The sequence below is a fragment of the Heteronotia binoei genome, chromosome 9 (genome assembly GCF_032191835.1).
Source record: "Heteronotia binoei isolate CCM8104 ecotype False Entrance Well chromosome 9, APGP_CSIRO_Hbin_v1, whole genome shotgun sequence".
In the NCBI taxonomy this organism is placed as follows: Eukaryota; Metazoa; Chordata; class Lepidosauria; order Squamata; family Gekkonidae; genus Heteronotia; species Heteronotia binoei.
This window is the reverse complement of record NC_083231.1, coordinates 78650840-78673888: the sequence shown is the minus strand read 5'-3', so window position 1 is coordinate 78673888 and position 23049 is coordinate 78650840. Positions and strand designations below refer to the sequence as shown.

The 23049-nt window shown below is 38.5% G+C and overlaps 1 protein-coding gene across 1 annotated transcript; it reads right to left on the bottom strand.

Moving 5' to 3' along the window:
* Nucleotides 1-328: 328 nt before the first annotated feature.
* On the bottom strand, nucleotides 329-21873 carry NUDT6 (nudix hydrolase 6). The gene is made up of 4 exons (XM_060246818.1): nucleotides 21621-21873; nucleotides 14186-14241; nucleotides 3231-3285; nucleotides 329-745 (listed from the first exon to the last, which is right to left on the bottom strand). The coding sequence occupies exons 1-4, from the start codon at nucleotides 21862-21864 to the stop codon at nucleotides 348-350; spliced, it is 753 nt and encodes a 250-aa protein (XP_060102801.1). The 5' UTR covers nucleotides 21865-21873; the 3' UTR covers nucleotides 329-347.
* Between the last annotated feature and the right edge of the window lie 1176 nt (nucleotides 21874-23049).

Here is a 23049-nt window from a genome sequence, read left to right as displayed (position 1 = left end):
TATGGAGAAGTGTGTATACTGCAGATTTCAAATTTATATCCGGGAGCCATTGTGCCTTTTAGCATGTGTGTATGTGCATGCATGTGTGAGAGAATGTGATAGGATGAAGCACCTATACACATTTATTACCAAGTCAATATTATACTTGTTTTCTACTTGAGGATCCTAGAATCATGTTACAAAATATGTTTGGACAATTCAACTTAAAGGAATTTAAAATGTGCAGATCTACAGAATTGTTTAGCCTTTTAAATGAGATAATATAGAACACCCTTTTATCTTAAGAAAAATCCATGCAAATGTAGTAAAAGTATTCTTTGACTTACAATACCACGCCTTCCCCAAATTTATTGTAAGTTTGTGATATTTCTGTAATCCTCTGGTAATTCTCTATGGTACAGTTTATAGAAAAGGCCAGTGTAGATGGCTGGAAATTCCTTCATAGTTAGATCAATTTTATCAAACCCTTCTTTGTATCCATAGAGAAGTAGTCTAGCTACATTGCTGGTGATTGGAGTAGTGTCTTTTGTCTTGGCAAGCTCAGCTAGGTCTATCCATTCACACCTCAGGCATTCCTGTTGGCAGAAACTGATGTTGAAAGAGGAGGGCTCCAGGCGGCAGATGATATACATATCGGACTTCCCAAAGGCTCCAGGGTGTCTGTGTTGCTGCCGTATACTTATGAGGGACTTGAACTCTGACTTTATACCAGTCTCTTCAAAAACCTCTCGAATGGCTGTGTTTCCTAAATGGAAGATAGAATTCTTATGCTTTTTAGTTAGAAAATACATTTTGGCAATTTTCACAATGATTCAGTCCTTGCTTCTCCATTTTACTTCTGCTACCTCCTGAATCTGGCTTTTCCTTATGTAAATTTTGTGTACTTTTCCTTCTGATAGATGGGTTGGAGAAAGCCACAGAAAGTGGCCACTTTCATTTTTGTGGGTGTTCTAAAATCACTACTGTAGAAACATCCATATGAAACACTGTGATTTAATATTACACAGTTTTTTGCAAAACACTATTTGTTGAGGTTTACTAGGTTTGGTTTATTTTTTTATCTTCTACCTCTTTGAAGTAATTATAGGTACAATCTCATTATTAGAAAACCCAATTTAACCTTATGGTTCTAAACCTTTTATGAAGAGTGTTTCCCTTTACATTGTCAGGTCACAAACTCAGTGAGAGAAGGAAAAGACAGTTTGTATGTTTTGGCACCTAACTTAGCAGAAATATACAAGGATATATTTAGCAGAAAACATTACTGCTTTGAGTAACAAAAGGTAAAGGTAGTCTGCTGTGCAAGCACTAGTCATTTCCGACGCTGGGGTGACATTGCTTTCACAACTTTTTCACAGCAGACTTTTTACAGGGTGGTTTACCATTGCCTTCCCCAGTCATCTACACTTTCCCCCCAGCAAGCTGGGTACTCATTTTACCGACCTCAGAAGGATGGAAGGCTGAGTCAACCTCAAGCCAGCTACGTGAACCCAGCTTCCGCCGGGATCGAACTCAGGTTGTGAGCAGAGCTTAGAACTGCAATACTGCAGTTTTACCAGTCTGCGCCATGGAGCTCTTAACTGCTTAGAGCACATTCGTGTTATACTGGAGCAAGGAGCTCCAGTCAGGTTCCATAAGACATCTCAATGTTACTTATAATCATAGAATCACAGAGTTGGAAGGGACCTCCGGCATCATCTAGTACAGCCCCCTGAACAATGTAGGAAATTCACAAATACCTCCCTCTAAGTTCACAGAATCAGCATTGTTCGAAAACCTCCAAAGAAGGAGTGCCTACCACCTCCTAAGAAATCTTGTTCCACTGAGGAACCACTGTGTCAGGAAGTTCTTCCTAATGTTTAGCTGGAAACTCTTCTGATTTAATTTCAACCCACTGGTACTTATTGAAGACCTTACAGAATATGGATATTTAGTATTCAGATTACATTATCAACAAGACAGTTCGATTCAAGTCCCGTAGCACGTTAGATAGAGGCCAACAAGATTTTCAAGATATAAGCTATCAAGAGTCTAAGCTCTCTTCATCAGACCAATACTGCAGATCAACACAGCTATCCTCTGAAACTATTATCAATAAGAACAAAACAGCATGTTTAGGTTTCTAGTTTGCGAGCAACCAAACCCCAAGGAAAGTCTGAAACAACAGGAACACACTTGCAACTCAAAAATACAAAATTCCTCCTTCCCCAAAACAGCTGGTTTACTAAAAAAACCCAATAGAGTTAATTAAAGAAGTCTTTCTGTTAGCCTGGAAAATGCAGATTAGTTAATAGTTTCTCAGAAAGGATTTTATATAGCATAGGTCAATGGCTCATCAAATGTCTCAGTCTGATTATTGTCTCAGTATTACATTAATAGGCGGTTAGGAAAAGCAGTACACTATACTCAAGTTCATCAAGGGATCTACCAGTATGTGTAAATATGCCTGAATGACGTGCCTATGTGTGACACAGATGTACCCCCATCATAAACATATGTGGATGATGGACCTGTTGATTTTAATTGCTTCCAAGTTTATTTGACTGTGGTTTGGTTTCAGCAAGGACTTAACAGTTTGCCCAGTTTGGCAGTAACACAGCATTACAGCTACAAAGAGCCACTGTTGTTTTGTAAATGTTTGTTCACTGCATGCATTACATAATTAATTAAAGCAGAAATTTGAGAAAATATGTTTTTTCAAACAACTTTTTGAGTCTTCCTTGCTAATCAGCTATGCAAGATGTTGAGATAAAGATGCTGAAAAATTTCTAAAAATATGAACATGTATGTAGTACATAATAGAGTTTTAAATGTTATTTACTAATATACCTAGTATTTATCATTCAATGAATTTCCTGTCAGCCTACCTTGAAGACATTAAGCAACGTTACTTGTAATTCATTAACTATGTCCTTGATGCACAAGCAGTGCAAATGTTGTGATGCCTGCCTGAATAGTGTGGGGTTATTGCACATAATGTCCCATATAGTAAAATGTGAGTTGTGTGGTAATGGTTGATGTGTTGGCAAAAAGTAGAAGGTATTGCATCTAAACCCTGAATGCACATTTGAAGCTTTCAGTCTGCAAATGCTGGCAGCTTCATCTACATTCCCACCTATCTTACACTGCAGACCTTGATCAATGTGGAACCAATGGAGGCCTGCAAGTAAATTACTTTTGGGTTGAAAAGGCAGCCATTACTGTAACAGTTCCATCATCCAAGTGCTTACCTATGTCTTCACCTGGTTCAGACAGTCCTCCTGGAAATTTCCATAAATTTGTAGTCTTAAAAAGTGAATAAAAAAACAAGATAATTTTACCTTTTTTTTTTTCTGTAACAGAACAATTCCTATCTTTGTTGACTTGTCTTACTTATAAACTTTTGTTTTTGCAAATGTGATCACCAAAGACAGTTAAATGCCTACGAAGTATATTGCAAGAAAACATCTACTGATTCGTCTGATCACTGTTAGATGGTTTATACTTGCAACCTTGCTGCTCATTAACTAGATAAAGTAGTAAAGGAGGCATTAAAGAAGCTGCTATAGGTAGTCTATGGCCACAATCCAACATAGTTAAAGTATTCTTAAATTCATTTATTTCAGTGGCTTTAAAGAAAACTAAATCTATGTTGGATTGAAGCTAATATAATCTAATATTTAATCACCAGTGTATTCTTCTGCAGTGTTTGCTTTTTACAAGAAACATCAGTACACTTTGAAACAATGATTGTAGTACTGTTCTATACTGCACTGGCAATAAAGTTTTCTTTTGTATCTTTAATAACAAATCATTTGTTTTCAAAAATAAAACCAAGATATTTGTGTGTCATATGATGAATCACTTGTTCTAGAATTCAAATTAAACAATTAATAAAATAAAGTGAAATTGTTTCTAAAGAACTTCAAGCTCTTTCTTCCAGCATCAGCCCTGCTTAGTTTCTGAGATCTGACAAGATCAGGCTAGGCTGGGGCTATCCAGATCAGGATCCCTTCTCAATACAACAAAATCCTTTTCAGTGAAAATCATGAAACAAAACTAATAACAATAATGGCCAGGAAAAAAACACAGATAGTGAGGATTTTCTTGTATTTAACTTCGTATATATGATCATACTGGGAAAGAAGGCGCCCCCATCCTCCATTGTTTCCAAAGAACTAAAGTTAAACCAGACTATCTCTGCAGTAGAAACCAAAGGGGGGCATTTTTGCAAGCCCAGCAGAACCAGTGGAATGTACAGGATACTCAGCAGTACCAGTGCAATCAAAGGGTGCCCAGCAGAACTCAGTGCCATTGTGGCAATGCCAGCTCAAATAGGACTGATGTCAAGCCAGAATCACAGTCCCAGCAAGGGAGAGTTGGAATCCCAGCAGAACCAGTGCAATGTACAGTGCCCAGCAAATCCAGTGCCTTCTGTTCATATTAAACAAAGGATTGCCATTATACTACTCTTAAATGCATTCTGCCACAAAGCAGGATAGGGATGAGAAGGTCTTGAGATCAAGAAGTGAAAATGGGGGTGGGGGGTGGGGTGGGATAAAAGCTTATGTGAAGGGAGAAAACAATTAATGAGAAACGTGGAGAAGAAGGAGATAAATTAAGAGGGAAAAGCTTTATCTTACTGCAATCCCCTAACCACAGCTTTGCAAGATCTGGCTGAACTGGATACAAGGAAAGGAAGAAAAGCTGGGCAGTTAAAGAAAATGGCTTGCAGGCTGGCAATTACTGTAGTAGGTATCAGTGTGCTGGCTCACTTGTTATTAAGCAAGTTTGCTTCAGTCTTGGAGAAAAGAAATTGTAGCTGATTTTAGATTGGATTTTTTTTTTTTTTTGCTATGCTCAGACTTCCCTGTTCCCCTAGTGGCTGTAGCCAAAACTGCATCTTAAAAGGAAAGGTGTTCAGTTGAATGCAGCATGACTGGTTTCAAGGGCTCTCCAGCTGACTTCCTCAAGCTGCATCCGGGACTACATCCTTGCCATTTTCTGTTTAGGAAGGGCCACAGCTGGCTCACCAGCGGAAGCTGTTTATCCAAAAGCCGATGTCCAGCAGCATCTCCAAGATAAGAATCTGCTCCTTTAGGGAAGTGCAACTCCATCTAGAACATGAGATATCCCAGATCATAGATCCAGCCTTCCCCTCTTGGCAGTATCTGTATTTTTAAAAATCAGGATTAACATATTCCCTCCATGCGCTGTCTTTGTACATCATGTTAACTAGTGACTAAACTAGTGGCAGGGCTTCTAGTGTCCTGGCCTCACTGATGGACCTCCTGATGGCACCTGTTTTTGACCACTGTGTGACAGAGTGTTGACCTGGATGGGCCATTGGCCTGATCCAACATGGCTTCTCTTATGTTCTTAGTATGCATATAAAACTGATTTATAGAATATTTAAATCACTTTGAGGCTTCATTTTCAGATATTGAAAACTGTTCTTTCTTTTGATTGGCTTTAGACGTGACATCACATAAGCAGCTCTTAAGATGTTCTGGCACAGCACAGGTCACCATTACACAAACATAATGTTTTTGAACTTTCATGGACTTGGTCACATCTCTGGAACTCCGAGTGCTCTAAGCTTCAAAACAAACACTTTCCTCTTGCACAGATATATACACACAGAGTACATTTTTGTATCTAAAAGTAGCTGTTGGCAAATTTCAGCTGAAAGTTTGAAAAAGGCAGGAAGCCAGATCCTTAACAAGTACAATATGGTTCTTCATGAAGTTGCTCTCTTCCTTTAGAGGAGCATTTTAAAGCATACTTTTTTTTTGAAGGAGCAGTTATTTCTTAGATTTATTAATATAATATTCTTCAACACTATATACATCAGTGAAAAGGAAATGTTCTTTTTCTAAATTGGAACATACGGATTTTCCTGTGCTGGAAACTAACTATAAGCTGCAATTTACAGAGCATTTGCCAATCTTACACATTAAGCTGGAAACGAGTCAAAATGAGTTTGGAGGCTCCCATTACATAAAAATATGAAGAGTTTTGCTTTAAACAGTCTAAAAAGACAATGTTAATATGTTATTACTCACTTCATCTGAGGCTCTTATCCTTCAGCTCTTGAATTACAAAGTAAGCATACTATATTACTTCTGCTTGGTCATGAGTATTATCTTTCTCTAAAGTTTATCCAGTGCCTGTTGCTAGCTGTGAACCCAGTTTTGTTTAACTAAAAGAATAAAAGAATTATCTAGCACTGGCATAAGTCTGAATAAATTAGTGTACCTAACAGCTGGATTATTGCCACTGATATAACCTTGATTCAAATACAAAGAACTCATGTATAAGTAGAAAATCAGAAAGACTGAAAATTGCAATGATGGAGAGAGGGAGCAAAACATATGCCATACAGTAAAATTGGGGATAAAATTCTTGAATTCAATGTTTCTGAAGGGAAAGAAAAAACATTGCTCAGTTATGTGCAGGTTTGTATGTTCACTATCAATATAGTAATACACTATGGGATTTGGTGATGGTGATGTCATTGTTGAAGGACATCCCAACATTTCAATTTCAAACAATTTTTATTAGTAACATATGGCAATATATTCAATTTCTTATATCCTTAATAACTACTTTTTTTAATCCCATATATTACTTTCAACCTCCCCCTCCCCCCTTTACTTGACCCCCCCAGTGTACTAAATTCAAAACATCATTTTAAAAGGTACCCCTAATTAATAAGAACCAAAGTTCATATCTTCCCCGCACTTATACTTAATCATTATCAAAGACTGCCCAATGTCCTTTTATTTTCCATTCTTTTTCTACATATCTTCTGAACTTCTTCACTCCATCTTAAATACTTCTAAATCATAGTCTCTTAAAGTTCTTGTTAACTTATCCATTTCACTCCATGTCATAACTTTAACAATCCAATCCCATTTCTCTGGTATTTTTTCTTGCTTCCACAACTGCGCATACTATGTCCTAGCAGCTGAGAGCAAGTACCAGATTAAAGTTCTGTCTTCTTTTGGAAATTTTTCCATTTGTAATCCTAACAGAAAAGTCTGCAACTTTGTTAAACTCATATCCCAAGATCTTAGAAATCTCTTGCTGAATCATCTGCCAAAACATTTTAGCTCTTTCACAAGTCCACCACATACGGTAGAAAGAACCTTCATGCTTCTTGTTATTCATCTTTGCCATTTTTTTAGGAGTTATATACCATCTGTACATCATCTTAAAACAATTTTCTTTGATATTCTGGCATGTTGAGAGTTTCATAGATTTCTTCCACAAATATTCCCAAGTTTCCACCTGTATTTTTAATATCATTCTCCACCAAGCTCTTTATTTGTTGCATTTGAAACCAATCATATTTATTATTCAACTTCAGCAGTTTTCAGTTCTATTTTGCCACTTTGCATTTTTAATAGTTGACTATATTAAACCACTTTTCTTCCCCTATCTCAGCTGTTATTTTTATTACTTCCACCGGTACTATCCATAACGGTCTTCTCTCATCTCCATACTTCTTATATTTCATCCATGTACTTAGCAAATTATTTCTTATATAATGGTGAGAGAAAAACCCATCCATCTTCTTTTTTCCATAATATAAATATGCGTGCCAGCAAAATTTATTTCCGTGACCTTCCAACACTAGAAGTTTTCTGTTTAACAGCGTTATCCATTCTTTTATCCACATTAAGCAAACTGCTTCCTGATATAAACTTAAATTCGGTAGTTGAAATCCACCTCTCTCTTTTGCATCTGTCAAAATTTTCATTTTAATCCTTGGTTTCCTCCCGGCCTACACAAATTCTGAAATTTTTCTTCGCCATTTATCAAATTGTTTACTATCCTTCACAATAGGAATAGTTTGAAATAAATACATTATTCTTGGTAGAATATTCATTTTAATTGCAGCTATTCTACCCAACAATGACAAATTAAGCTTGTTCCATTTTAACATGTCTTCATCCATTTTACACCATAACTTCTCATAATTATTTTTGAACAGATCAATATTCTTCATTGTTATCTCCACCCCTCATATATTTTACCTTGGAGGTGACTTTGCAGCCCGTTAATTTCTGCAATTCTTGTTGTTTATTTATCTGCATATTTTTACACAGAATTTTTGATTTTTCTCTATTAATACAAAGTCCTGCCAACTCCCCATATTCTTGTATTTTAGCTAACAACAAAGGTGTAACTTGTATGGGGTTTTCATTTATAAACATTATATCATCAGCAAAAGCTCTGTATTTGTAAGTAAATCCTTTTATTCTTAATCCTTCTATATCTTTTTCTTCTTGTATCTGCATCAATAATATTTCAAGAGCCATTATAAACAACAATGGTGAAAATGGACAACCTTGTCTAGTACCTTTGCTGATTTTCATATCTTCTGTAAGATCTGCATAACCTTGCACTTTGTTCAGAATATATTGCTTTTATCATTCTTATAAAGCTTTCTCCAAGCTCCATTTTTTTCCATTACTGCAAACATAAAATCCCAGTTTAAATTGTCAAATGCTTTCTCTGCATCTGCAAAGAATAATGCTACTTCTTTTTCGGGATGTCTTTCATAATATTCTACAATATTTACAACAGTTCTAATATTGTCTCTTATTTGCCTTTTGGGAAGAAAACCTGCTTGATCTTCCTTTATAAAATTTATCAAATGCTGTTTAAGCTGTTCTGCCAGGATTCTTGTATAAATTTTATAGTCATTATTTAATAGCGAAATTGGTCTATAATTTTTTACATTCGTGACATCTCTATCTTCCTTAGGTATCAACGAAATAACAACTTCCTTCCATGTGTTTGGTATTTTCCCTTTCATTCTTATCGTATTTAACAATTTCTGCAACGTTGGTATTAATTCCTCTTTGAAGATTTAAAAAAATTTAGTTGTATATCCATCTGGCCCAGGTGCTTTTCCATTTTTCATTGCGTTGATTGCTGCTTCAATTTCTATTTTTTCAATTGGATCATTCAAAACTTTTTGGATATTTTCTGTTAAGGGCTCTTGGGTAACCACTTCTCTTCCATCTACCACAATTTTATTAATAATTTTACTTTCCCTCTTTTTTTTCAATTGCCAAGCCAAATACTTTCCCGGTTTATTTGCTCCCTCAAAGGTTTTCTGCTGCAATCTTTGCAAACTCCATTCCACTTCTTTATTTAACAAATGTCTCATTTGAGTTTGTAATATTGTAATTTCCCTTATAATTTTCTTTTTCCCTGGCCTTTTTCTCAACTTCCCTTCTTTTTTTTAAATCTCATTTTGAATGTCCAACATCTGTTTCTCTTTTACTCTTTTGTCCTTATTATTCAAAATAATCAACATTCCTCTCATTACTGCTTTATAAGCATCCCAGACCGTCTGGAAATCTTTGTCCTCTTTGTCATTCATTTGGAAAAAGGCTTTAGTTTCATTTTCTAGGTATATCACTGTTTCTTTATTCTGTAGCAAATCTTCATTCAATCTCCATCTTCTCAACTTCTTGGACAATTTTGTAATCCACATTATTGGGTTATGGTCAGCCCCAATCTTAGGTAAAATCTCTATTTTCCTTGTTATAAGACCTAAATCTTTAGTCCCCCTCAACATAATTCTAGAAAAAGTTTTATGTCTTGCTGAAAAAAAAGTATAGTCCCGAACTTCAGGGTTAAATTTTCTCCATATATCTTCTAGATTTTCTTGTTTAACCAATTCAAAAAAAGACTTTGGCAGTTTTTCTTCTTTACTGTTGTTTTTTCCCCCTCCAGACCTGTCCAATGAGTTCTTAACTGTTCCATTAAAATCTCCTATTATCAAAACTTGATCATTGGTCAGTTCATCAAGCTGTTGTATAATGTCTTTTTTAAAAAGCATCCTTTGCAACATTAGGCGCATACAATCCCAACAGCAATGTTTTCTTTCCATTTAATATTGTTTCTACTGCTACAAATCTCCCATCTTTATCTTTAAACACTAATTTTGGCTCAAATTCTTGTTTAATATAAAAAATCACTCCCCTTTTCTTCTGTTCAGCCAATGAAAAAAATTCTAGTCCCAATTGTTTATTCCATAAAAATTTGTAATCCTTTTGTTTAATATGCACTTCTTGTAAACAAATTATATTACAGTTTTGTTTCTTAATCCAATGAAATGTTGCCCTTCTTTTTTGTAGTGAATTTAGTCCATTTACATTCCAAGACAATAATTTGTAATCCATTATGATACAAATTCCTAGAGTAGGTTTTCCAGCCACTAATTCCTGGTTTACTTGCCACAAAGTCTCATTCACACTAGTAAGGAAATCTCACGAAACTTGACGTACTTCCTGTTTTGCTTGAATATGCTGCAGGTCTGTGACGATGGTGCTCTTTTTTCAAAATCGCAAGTAGACCAAACAATCAATTCCTTTACACTTTTTAGCACTGTCCTTTATATTTACAAAGTCCAATTTTCTCCTCTTTCTCCCTTCTTTTTCCAAGCTTTCTAGATTTTCATTTCCCACCTTTTAAATTTACTCCATTAAATTGTAAATAGTCCCAGAGTGAAAGATAGTAATCTGTACCGTCTCTTCCAATTATCCAAGTTCCCACCGGTCTTGCGTAGCTTTAGATGTTTAGCAATGTCCAAGAAGGTTAGGATTCTGTCGAGCTTATGTCAAATAAATGACTCTGAAAACTTCTGCAGATGATAAAAATGCAACTCAAAGCCTCAAAGGAGCCCCCCCCTCAGGACTCCCTTTTAGCCAAGGTAAATCTCCTCAAAGTTTCCTGTGCATATCTTGGACTAATCTCTGATTGAGAAAAGTAGGCATTAATTTGCCTTCCACTGCCCCGAACAAAAGTTCCAGCCTGCTCCCGTTATGAGAAGCAGCTCAGCTCAATATTTTCCTCCCCCGGAAGTCCGTTTCATCCCAACATTTCAAGACACCCTGGCTTTTTTGCCATTGTGATAATATACCAAACATTATTGCTTTATGGTTTGTAGAATCTTTCGGGCTCAAGTGCCGTGTTCTACTGGAGAAAGTTTTTCTTCCAGACGTTTCGTTCTCAGCTGCGAAGAACATCCTCAGTGGCGTTGCAGCCGGAGCAGGCGCTCTGACCTTTTTGGCTGCTGTGCATTATTGGCTGCTGTGCATTATTGCTTTCATGAAGTTAGTGACCCTTGCATACTGCACTCTGATTGACATCACTGCACTTCCTTGAATGTGCATGGAAGCATGGTGTTTCACTTACCTTTCCCCTGTAGGCCTCATACTCAGAGACTTAATTGGGACCTCTTCTGCCCTGAGGCTATGGTTGCCAGTCCCCTGGTGGAGAGGGGGATCCCCCAGCTGTCAGGCTGATAGTGTGACATCTATTATTGGCTTCCCCAAAAACTGAGGTCATACCTTTTTAGGAATTAATAGAAAATCTATGGTTTTATCATAGCATTTCCAGAAGTGGAAACAGTATGACATCACTTCCAAGGGAAAAAGTGATACTGCTGGAAGTGATGTCATACTGTTTCCATCTACCCATGTCTTTACCCCCTGGTCTCTGGACAGGCCTCATAACCCTACCTGAGGTTGTTATGGTTGCCGGCTTCCAGGTGGGGCCTGGAGATGTGCAGGAATTACGATTGATCTATGGACAGCAGAGATGTTCCCCTGAAGAAAATGGCTCCTTTGGAGGGTGCACTGTGTGATATGATACCCTGTTGAGGTCCATTCCCTCCTCAAACCTCACTCTTTACAGGCTTCATCCCCATAGCTTCAGTAATTTCCCTAGGCTGTGCTGTTAGACACATGCAGCCCCTTCACATGTCTGTCCACTGCAGGAGGGATACATGAAAATGGTAGAGGAGAGAAGGCAAAAGTCATGGGACTTTAGCCCTCACAACACTACAGAGGCCCTAGCATATCTGTATTCTGTTTGCTCTTCCATCTGTATTCACTCTCTGGATTAATAATTAAGATGCTGGGTTCTAGTTCTAATACACTGCCTTTTAAAATTTAAAATTATTGTTGCTGGCAAAACATCTAGAAGGTAAAGTCTGGAAATCACTTCAATGTATCCCTGGGGCAGGCTCAAACTCCATCTCCTGTTTCCCCTTTCTGGCATTTTTTCCCTCTGAAATACCAGGCAATTCCTGGCACCAGCCCTTGGGAGCTTCCAGTTACGGCTTCTGTTCTTCTTCATGCATGTCACCTTCTCCTGGCAAAAAGCTTGTTCCATCACACAGGCACCCAAATAAGTGTTTCTTAGAGTTTTCTGATGTTTACAGGAATGTTATTCCCATAGTAGGACTTTAAAAATGCTTCACCTTATAGCCCATGCATTCTCTATCCATACTTCCATGCCTTTAGGATATGGACCTTGGGGAATGTGACTGGAAGGACAATCTTTGCTTCGCAGTCTAGGCTTGCCCCCCCCTTTTTTTGCCGAAGGAAAGTTATTTGCAGGCTCTTATATGTTTGTGCTAACAAGTAATTCATATACTTATCTTTGTATACCTCAGGAATGTGGGACCACAGGTATCAATTCCTGCTCTTCTTCCCATTGTACCTTAGTAGTTTACACTGGGAGGTTATGGTGATTTTTTCCTAACTGCCTGGTTGTACTGTGTGTGCTGATGGGCTATATGATGTCCAGGTTCAATTATAACATGGGTTCATTTATCCATTCCTGTGTGTTAGTTCCTGGCTTCTTTGCATGAATTATGTGGGAATTTCATTGGTGAGCAACATCATAATTGGTGGATAGGAAATAGGGTTGCCAGCTCTGGGTTGGAAAATACCTGGAGATTTTGAGGTTGGAGCCTGGGGAGGGCAGGGACCTCAGCATGGTATACTGCCATACAATCCACCCTCCAAAGCAGCCATTTTTCTCTGGGGGAATTGACTTGATGTCTGGAGCTCAACTGTAATAGCAGGAGTACTTCAACCTAGAGGTTGGCAACTGTAGTAAGCAATTATAGGCATTGCAGGCAAATCTGTAAGTGTTGCTGGTTGACTTTTGTTTCTACAGCTGTTCTGTTGCCTCTACTACTGGTTGAGTCTACGTTATACTTCCATTGTGTGTCTATGTTATGCTGTCTATTGTGTCTATGTTATGCTGCCATTAGCTCTGGCACAGTTATATCCGCCCCCAGGGATTGTAGAAAAATAGGTGGTGGAGCTCATCCAGGGATTGTTATGCAGCTGCACCTACTATTCAGTGGAAAGGTGGGAAGGAGGAGGTGGAACTCCTGTGAGCTCCCGTTGAATCCGAGGCCCGATCCCCCCCATCTGCCCATGAAGTCATACCATAGTATCTCCCTGATAGTTCATAGGGCTATGTCAGCTTTAGCGCATATATGTTTATGCAACTGATTTGTGTGCTATACTTAAATCACATGCTGCACATTATGTGTTCCTGTTCATGCTCTAGATTTCAGAGAGTAGAACTTCCTGCCCAGTTTGGCTGCCATGCAGTCTCTGCTAACACTTTAATGTATTTGACTTAGAGCAAATTACAGCAGACGCCTTTTAGCTTATTTTTGAAACCTCAAATTTAGTCAGCTTTTTTCCAAACACTAAAAGCAATTGGACTGTTCTTTACAGCCAGTAGTTTTAAGCTCTTTTTTGTAAGATTTTCATTCTCAATTATCTTATAGCTACTCTTGTATTTCTGTGCTTTGGAATATCCAACTTTGATTGCTTCTGGAGAAAGATATCAAGACATGTGCAGTTTGATCTTATGCATGTTTCCTCAGAAGAAACTCCCCCTGTATTCAGTGTGGCTTACCTCATGGACTGTGGCCATAGTTTACTTGTTAATTAAATATTATTAAACAAATTCTTCCATTACAGCTTCCCAAATAAAATACATATGCCCATCCAAGGTTTGAAAAATCACGCACTAGAAAGGAGATGCCAGCAGCCTAAAGCGATACACTCACAATGAGATTTTTTTCCTGAAAAAGTCTTCCTATCAAGGGACCAAAAGACATCCCACAATTTAATTTTCCTTTCTAAAAGCAGTGCGATAGCAATCAAATAGAATTGAAATCATGACTAATTATGATTTTAACAGTAAAAAAATAATTATTACACAGACTATACTTAAAAATGTTACCTTTTGTCATTGTAACTAAAGTGTATATGAATTTAGTTAAATTTTAACCTTTTCTAGTATAATGTACTACTATGCCAATTCATATTAAATTGTTTATTCCCCCCAAACAATATGAACAACTCACTTTATTTCGGTCTTGTACAACCAATACTTTCCCAGTGTTAACATCTAATACAGCACCTGTTGGGGAAATAATATGTTCTAAATTTCATGATAAAATCAGATAAAATATCCTCTAATCAAATCAGACAAAAATTTTTGTGTCCTTTCAAGAGAGCAAGAGAACTTCAGGATGATTAGAAAACAAACCCAGCTACCATTGATACTGCCATAGTTCATGCTCAAGAGTGGTGCGGCAAAAATTACATTTTATTTAAAAAACAATGCAAAAGAATTGTGTTTAAAGCCTAATGTCAAAGCCTGCCCTGATCTGGATGGCCTCGGCTAGCCTGATCCAAGCAAGGTCAGCCCTGGTTAGCATTTGGATGGGAAACCACCAGAGTCATGACATGGAAGTAGGCAATGTCAAACTAGCTCTGGGCATCTGTGTTCCCAGGGAACTTATTCCCCCTGGCCTGGATAGCCCAGGCTAGACCAATCTCATGAGATCCCAGAAGCTAAGCAGGTTCAGCCTGGTCACTATTTGGATAGGAGACCACCAAGGATGTCCAGGGTCACAACACAGAGGCAAGCAATGGCAAACAATTTATGAACTGCTCTTGCCTTGAAAACCCCATAGAGTTGCCATAAGTCAACTGTGACTTAATGGCAAAAAAACAAACCAACCCAGTATTTGTAGTGTGAGAGCACAATTAAATAAACTCCACAATTGGATATGGGTGGGCAAATGGGGGAGTTAAGTTTAAACTTCTACATTCTGAACTAAATCAGGAATATCAGTACATTCATTCTCATTTTTCTTGTAGCTACATAGACTTAATGCCAGAATATCTCTTGGTTTGTGCCATAGACTCTGTCTCAAGATTTGAGTACTACATTATGAGATGTTTCTGGTCATCATGATCAAAAATTGCAGCTCTCAGGTCAACAGCTACTATTAGAGCTGTCTGATACCATATTTGGTGCTATACTTAAAACCTGAACCTATACATGATTACTCACATGTCTTGTTGAGTTCAGTGTGGCTTACTTCCAACTGTATTCGCATAACTGCACAGCCTTATGTGTCACATTTTAATTTCAAAGAATAAAATAAGCAAGAATAGAGAAAGGGGGAAGTCAAGCCTAATCATTTATGGCATAAGGATGAGAAAAAGCAGTCATCTTTAGTGTGTTCATCAGCAACAGAGACAGAACTGTGTGCCAGGAAACAGGTTGAAAGTTCAAGTGTAGACGTGGTCTGTTTTCATGACTGCAAACTTGAAAGATCTTGCATATAAACATTTTGGTATATTCTTGAAAACAGTGTTTTAAGAATTCTTTCAGATGGCTCTTTAAAAATATTTGCAAGCATCTCTCAATATATTCATTTATGCGTAACAAACAAGATAAGTATTCAAAGTGACACTGCACCTTTCTGTGAACTTAATATTCTATGTGGGTTTCCCCTAAACCTTACTTGCAAGCACTGAGTCATTTGTATGTTACTTCATAAAATCAATGTGTCACTCTTGCCTGCTATTCCCTTAAGTAGGGAGACCATAAAACTCTAATTTACGAACATGTCATTCACTGCTTCCCTTTCAGCCATGTTCTGGAAGGTGGTGATTTCATAGGTGGATGGTTGTGATGTGAGGGAAATAACAAGATTTTCAAATGAAGTTCTTATCACAGAATTTTCCGATGCACCTCTTGTCAAGTGAAAATATTATTTAAGCAGTCAGATTATGCATACCTATCTCACCGAACAATATCTGCAAAACAATGTGCAACATAGGTGAAAATTCTGTTGCCCTCAGGGACTTTGGAAATTAATTTTGCTGTATGGCTAAGTCACCGCACCCAGGAAAGTATGTCTGCTCTAAATTGGGATGCCCACAAATTGACTTGGATAAAAACCTTGGATGAGAAACTGATGGGAATGTTAACTGATGATATTTTTGAGATGGGCAAATCCAAAGCATTTTCTATTATTAAAAGTCGTGTCCTAGAAAGCAACCATAGATAGCAGCTTGATTCTGAGAACCTGTAGAGTTTATTCACCCCTAACTTTTGGTCTTTCTTTTTCAAAATCAATACCCCCCTACATGTACTATCTGTCCATCTCACAATATTGCAGAGCTTTCCTGTTTACCTACAATGGTTTTACAGGGGAGATTTATGAATAGGCCCTAAACCAACAGAATTTGCCCTTGTGGCCTCAATAGGATTGAAAAATCCTTTCATGCCCTGCTTGAACGTAGGTTTTTCAAAAATATAAGGGATCACTACATTAAGTTTTTAATTAGCAACCACTCCCTTATACTCCAGAAACTCTGGCTCTTTTGCTTAGCGATAAGGATCCTAAATTTACTTTAGCAATTGCAAAATTTGCTTCAGTCCTTTTAGCCATTGCATCTAAAATAATAAGTATTTTTCGCTGCTCAAGATTTATGAATCCATGAGCTTCGAAGGGAATGAAGGAAAGGCTACTGTGTGTCATAGCAGTTATTCTTCATGATAAAACAACAGCACACAGAACATTGTGATTAATGCAGTTTTTAAAACTGTCCTAACAGATTGACAGAAACTGAGCAGCATTAGTGTTCAGTAATTCAGTTCTAATATTACCAATCAAATGAACCAGAAACTTCTACATTGTTTGTAACAGAATAACCAACTAAACACATCTATCTTTCTTTCAAAGTGGAGGCCACATTTTAGAAACAAGACCATCCAACCATTTCGACAAACTTTCATTCAAAGAATGGACCCATCAGCATAAAAGTTTCTATTACAGTTAGTACTGATTAGGAATTTTCCTGCATCTTTCTTTCAGGACTGCTGCATTTAAGTCTGTCCTTAATTTCACAGAATCAGAAAAGCACAGAGTTGGAAGGAGCCATACAGGCCATCTAGTCCAACCCTGCCCGCCCCCCCCCCCCCCCCCCGCTCAAGACATGATCAGCCTAGAGCATCCCTGACAAGTGTTCGTCCAGCCATTGTGTAAAGACTGCCAGTGAGGGGGAACTCACCACTCTCCATATGAGCTCAAAGGAGCTTAGAAGTGCTTAACTAGCTGGGTCATATGAGTAGAAACAAAAAGTACTGTACTTTTATAAAATTTACATTGGCTCCTTCTTGATAGTGAATGTTCTAATGTTATATCTATATTCTGCAGAAACATGTTCAAACATGCCCTTAAGTGCAGACACACCATTTGTTGTCTCTGCTGCCCTCTACTGATTTAATGTTTTCAGTTATGCTACAAAATAATAATAAAAAAAGATTGTATGGCCTGGGAATCCCTGGGGCTAGAAACCAGAGTTTTAAAACGGGGAGTTAACTCTGCTGCTGTGCAGGGATGATTCCTCAGTCCACATTCATCGCTGAGGAGACATTCTTTGTGTTTTCCTCTCATGCCAGTCCTCCACCACTACTGCCAGGCTTTTTTGTTGGGAGGGGGCATCAGTAATAGATATACCATTATAGTCTACTATATTATAGTGATACAAGTGGGGCACCCACAAAACTCATGGGGGGATACCATTCCCCCACACTGAGGACTAGTGCAACTTACCATGGAGCCTGGCTGCAGCAGCTCCTGGCAGCCACCACTGTGGCTGGCCTGGAATGCTTCCTGGTGTCTACTGATGAGGTTGGACCTGGTGGTGGTTCCTGGGCTCTGCTGTGGCTGGGCTTCCAGATTCCACTGCCAGGCTCTGCCACAGCCAGGCTCCAGAGCTCTGCTGTTGCTGCCAACCTGCTGTGGCTCCTGGGCTACGCCACAGATGCTGACACATCCCTCTTCCAGCTCCCAATGGAATTTAAACCCCTTAATGTATTTATCTATTTCAGATTTCTCTGCAAACCTAGGGGATACTCCAAGTTTCCAGAAATTTTTTTTGGGGGGGTAAATGTGGTCTCAATCTGCAAATTTAAATATCCACAGATGAGGGGGCAGGGCACACTTGAGAAAAATATAGCTATCATTTGCTGATAATTTTTTTAAAAATGAGCAAAAAGCCCTCCTTGGTTGAAATAGTGCCAGATGGGGACACCCATACTTTCCCCAAACCCACTTTGGGAACAGTCTTTCAGGAAAAATTGTACTAAAGCAGACTTAGGGAAGTTCATAATAGAAGTGAGAAAAGTGGTGGTGGTGGTGCTATGTTGTGTGGAAGCACTAGAAAAACCTGCTCCAGTACTGGGGGTGGGGAATGCAGTCTAAAGCATCTTCTACCTGACTTTGAATTATATTATGAGGCACGTGCACTGACGTGGTTTAAAGATTGGATAGAAGTGCGAATTAAACGGACATTAATATTAGAAGGACATGACTTGAAACTTGGCTGGTATGCGTTCTTGTGGTACCAAAAAGCAGAAAATCATAAATACTTTAAGAATCACATAATAAGGAAATCATTATTGATGATTTGGGACAAATTAAAGCCAAAGATATACATGAAAATACAAATGTGGATATCTCCCATGGAAGGACATGACTTGAAACTCGGCTGGTATGCGTTCTTGTGGTACCAAAAAGCAGAAAATCATAAATACTTTAAGAATCATATAATAAGGAAATCATTATTGATGATTTGGGACAAATTAAAGCCAAAGATATACATGAAAATACAAATGTGGATATCTCCCATGGAAGTACAGCCCAATCTGCTACTGTGGGATAACATATTAAGATATGAAGATTTATTAAAACAAGACATGTCCTTGAGAACTAATGAAGAGTTGAAGAACAAATCAGTGAAATTAGATTGGTGAACAAGAGCAGAGATCGAATCAAGATTTGTGAAAGATAAATTAATGGGGTTTGAAAAAAAAACAGCTGCCATTTGATAAGATCATGCTGGGCCCACATGAGAAATAAATAAAAAAGATTTATGCCATCCTGTTGCAACAAAAAATGGAAGTGGTTAAAGTATCTATGGCAAAGTGGATGCAGAACCTAGGATGTAATATATAGTTAGATCAATAGGAACAAATTTGGCTGATAAACATAAAAATAACTAAAAATAGCATTTAAGGAAAATATTTATAAGATGTTCTTTAGGTGGTATATGTCGCCAACCAAATTAGCTAAGATGTTTAAAGGAATATCTAATTGTTGTTGGAAATGTAAAGTAAAGGAGGGGTCTTTTTAAATATGTGGTGGCCGTGCAAGAAAGCGAAACGATATTGGTCAATGATACATGAAATGTTACAAAAAATTAGTAAAATTTCTATTCTGTTTAAACCAGAATTTTTCCTGTTGAATGTAATGCCAGAGATAGTAGATAAGAATGTTAAACATATGTGTATTCACTTGGTGACTGCTGCTAGAATTGTATTCTCTAAGTACTGGAAGAAAGAAGAAATACCATTAGAGGCAGATGTAATTACCAAATTTTTGAAATAGTCGAGATAGACGTGCTCACAGACCTTTTGAACGAAGACAGCAAAAGAAATCTAAAGGAAGCTTGGTCCCCCTTTTATAGTTGGATTGAAAAAGACAAGACTCTGAGCAATAAGAATCTGAATAATGGAAGGCACAATGTAAAGATCAAGTTGAGTTTGGCTAAATATTTTGTAAAACAGTTAGGGGGTACAAGTTTGGAGTTTGGTGAACTGTGTGTAATTAAGATATATTTTATGTTGACACAAATTTCTCTCCCCAACCCTGTGCCTTTTCCTGCCCTCCCTACCTTATTGAAATAAATAAATTGTTTATACAAAAAAAATCTGCTTGGGAGGCTAATTTTGGTTAGTTTTCAACAAATATTCAGTGCTGCTGCTGTACCATGTACAAGTTTGAAGTTTGGTGAATTGTTTGTAATTAAGATTTTAATTGGAGAAATTATTCTTTTTTTCTGGAATATATATTTTTTGTTAACACAAATTCTCCTCCCCAACCCTGTCCCCTTCCCTGCCCTCAATACCTTATTAAAATAAATAAATTGTTTATACAAAAAAAAAAGCATCTTCTGCTTGGGAGAAGCAGTACCATGGTGAAAGCATAATAGAGGTTGCAGGCAGTGTTTCCTTTAAGCTGAGTTAGTGTGAGCTGGCTTGCAGTTTTTTAGCTTCTGGCTCATGTTTATTTTATTACATTTTTTTTTGTCTTAGCTAAGGAAAAATGGCTCCAGAGCAAACTAATTTATGCAGTCACTCACAATTTTAACACCAGTAGTTCACAAAGTAGATTTTTTGCCCACAAGACTCCACAGGTTAGAGGAATTATTGATTGCAGGTTGAAGGAAGAACAGCACGAGCCCTTGGCAATTGGCATCCTTCTCCTAGCTATAGTAAAGGAACAGGGAATGTTATATCAGCACCTGACTATGACACTCACTTTTTACTTTGGCTTATGAAGCCTCAATTGGTTTTTAGAAAGGCTGCTTCCCCCCTCCCTGCTATCCTCCCTGCTATCTTGGAGGACGGTAAGCAGTGGGGTGCTGCAGGGCTCAGTACTGGGTCCCATGCTCTTTAACTTGTTCATTAATGATCTGGAGTTGGGAGTAAACAGTGAAGTGGCCAAGTTTGCAGATGACACTAAATTGTTCAGGGTGGTGAAACCAGAGAGGATTGTGAGGCACTCCAAAGGAATCTGTTGAGGCTGGGTGAGTGGGCATCAACATGGCAGATGGGGTTCAATGTGGCCAAGTGCAATGTAATGCACATTGGGGCTAAGAATCCCAGCTACAAATACAAGCTGATGTGTTGTGAACTGGCAGAGACTGACCAAGAGAGAGATCTTGGGGTCATGGTAGATAACGCACCGAAAATGTCAAGACAGTGTGTGATCGCAATAAAAAAGGCCAATGCCATGCTGGGAATTATTAGGAAGGGGACTGAAAACAAATTAGCCAGTATCATAATGCCCCTGTATAAATCGATGGTGCGGTCTCATAGCACTGGAAAAAGTGCAGAAAAGGGCAACTAGAATTATTAAAGGTATGGAACACTTTCCCTATGAAGAAAGGTTAAAATGCTTGGGGCTCTTTAGCTTGGAGAAACGTCGACTGCGGGGTGACATGATAGAGGTTTACAAGATTATGCATGGGATGGAGAAAGTAGAGAAAGAAGTCCTTTTCTCCCTTTCTCACAATACAAGAACTCATGGGCATTCCATGAAATTGCTAAGCAGTAAGGTTAAAACAGATAACAGGAAGTACTTCTTCACCCAAAGGGTGATTGACATGTGGAATTCACTGCCACAGGAAGTGGTGGTGGCTACAAGCATAGCCAGCTTTAAGAGGGGATTGGATAAAAATATGCGACAGAGGTCCATCAGTGGCTATTAGCCACAGTATGTATATACATATATGTGTGTGTGTGTGTATGTATGTGTGTATATACACACACACATATATTGGCCACTGTGTGACAGAGTGTTGGACTGGATGGGCCATTGGCCTGATCCAACATGGCTTCTCTTATGTTCTTATGTTCCCAGAGCTCACCTGCAACACCTAATTGATGAGTAGCATAATGAGGCAACTTGCTGAGTCCTTCTCCTAGCCATAAAGTCAGTGTAGCAGAGTCTGATACCGCATGGTGGAAGGTAAAGCCTTGCTCAGCAGCAGCAGTTATAAATTTGCTTTGGAGAATAGGAACATGTAGCCAGACTGCTTTGTGGCCTTCTGCTTTCCATTGGTTGACAGAATCTAAAAGGAAGGGGGAAAGCAGTAAATATTCCATATTCATTCACATGAAACAATAAATAGTTTATTTCTGATTTTGTCTCTCTGCTGTTCAAATCTAGACATTTTAAGCTTCATACTATAGTTTAGCAATTGGACACATGCTCATGGGTGCCCCCTAACTTCTAGTTTGCTCTAACCCTACTTTGTCAGGTTATCTGATTTGTGCTGCAATCTTGTGCAGACTTATACTGGAGTAACTCTACCTAGGATTACACAGTTGGTTATTTAACATAGCTGTTTATAAATTCAGTTCAAATTCTGATTTTCAATCGTGGTTTTTAAAAGGGGGGGGGGGTGGGATCTTGGTTTGTACTACACCTGCTGGCTATACCTACTGAGTTGAGTTGGTGGTTAGAATCAACCTTGCCACCTATTGCTGGGGAAAGTGGTACTTAGCCAGTAATTCTTTCAGTCCCCTCATACAGTGCTTAAATTTGAAAAGGAGAAAAATAAGGCTATCTGAGCTTAAAGTCCCAGAGATGTCCGGTTCCGTTGCAATTGGGATGGGGGAAGGAGAAAATGAATCCTTCATTATATTATCATAGATCCAGAGGAACTCTTGCTGGAAAATAGTGAGTCCAGTTGCATCTTTAATACTAACAAACTGTATTGTAGCATAAGCTTTTGAGAAACACAGCTCTCTTCATCAGATGCATCTGACAAAGAGAGCTGTATTTCTCAAAAGCTTATGCTACTATAAAATTGGTTAGTCTCAAAGGAGCAACGGGACTCTTTTTAACTTCTTTATTATACTGATATGTTTTATTGTTGCGAACGGAAGCCGCCGGAGAGCACTGTGCTGGGAAGCACGGAACATAAATGTTTGAAATGCTTACATAACAATCGCATGCTGTGGGTACTAGGAGGCACTGTCTTGCATGCAACCCTGGCCCTCGAAACGCATCCCGTTGATGCAGCAGCCCTCCCTCCGCCAGGCTTCATCCCCCCGAGGCAGAAGGCACTTGCCCTGTAGCCAGTCCCGGAAAGTGGCACAGTCCAGGCTGTCGGGAGAGCGTAGCTGAGCCAGCTGCAGGCTGAGGCCACCAAACTTGTCTAGCCGCGGCTGCAGCCCCGCTTCAACCAGCCTGGACGCGCCCGAGTCCCCAATGCAGCGCCCACGGCCCAATGAGCCAAGCCACTGCCCTCGCCGTTGCCACCAACCCAGCGCCCACAGTCGCCTCCGCCA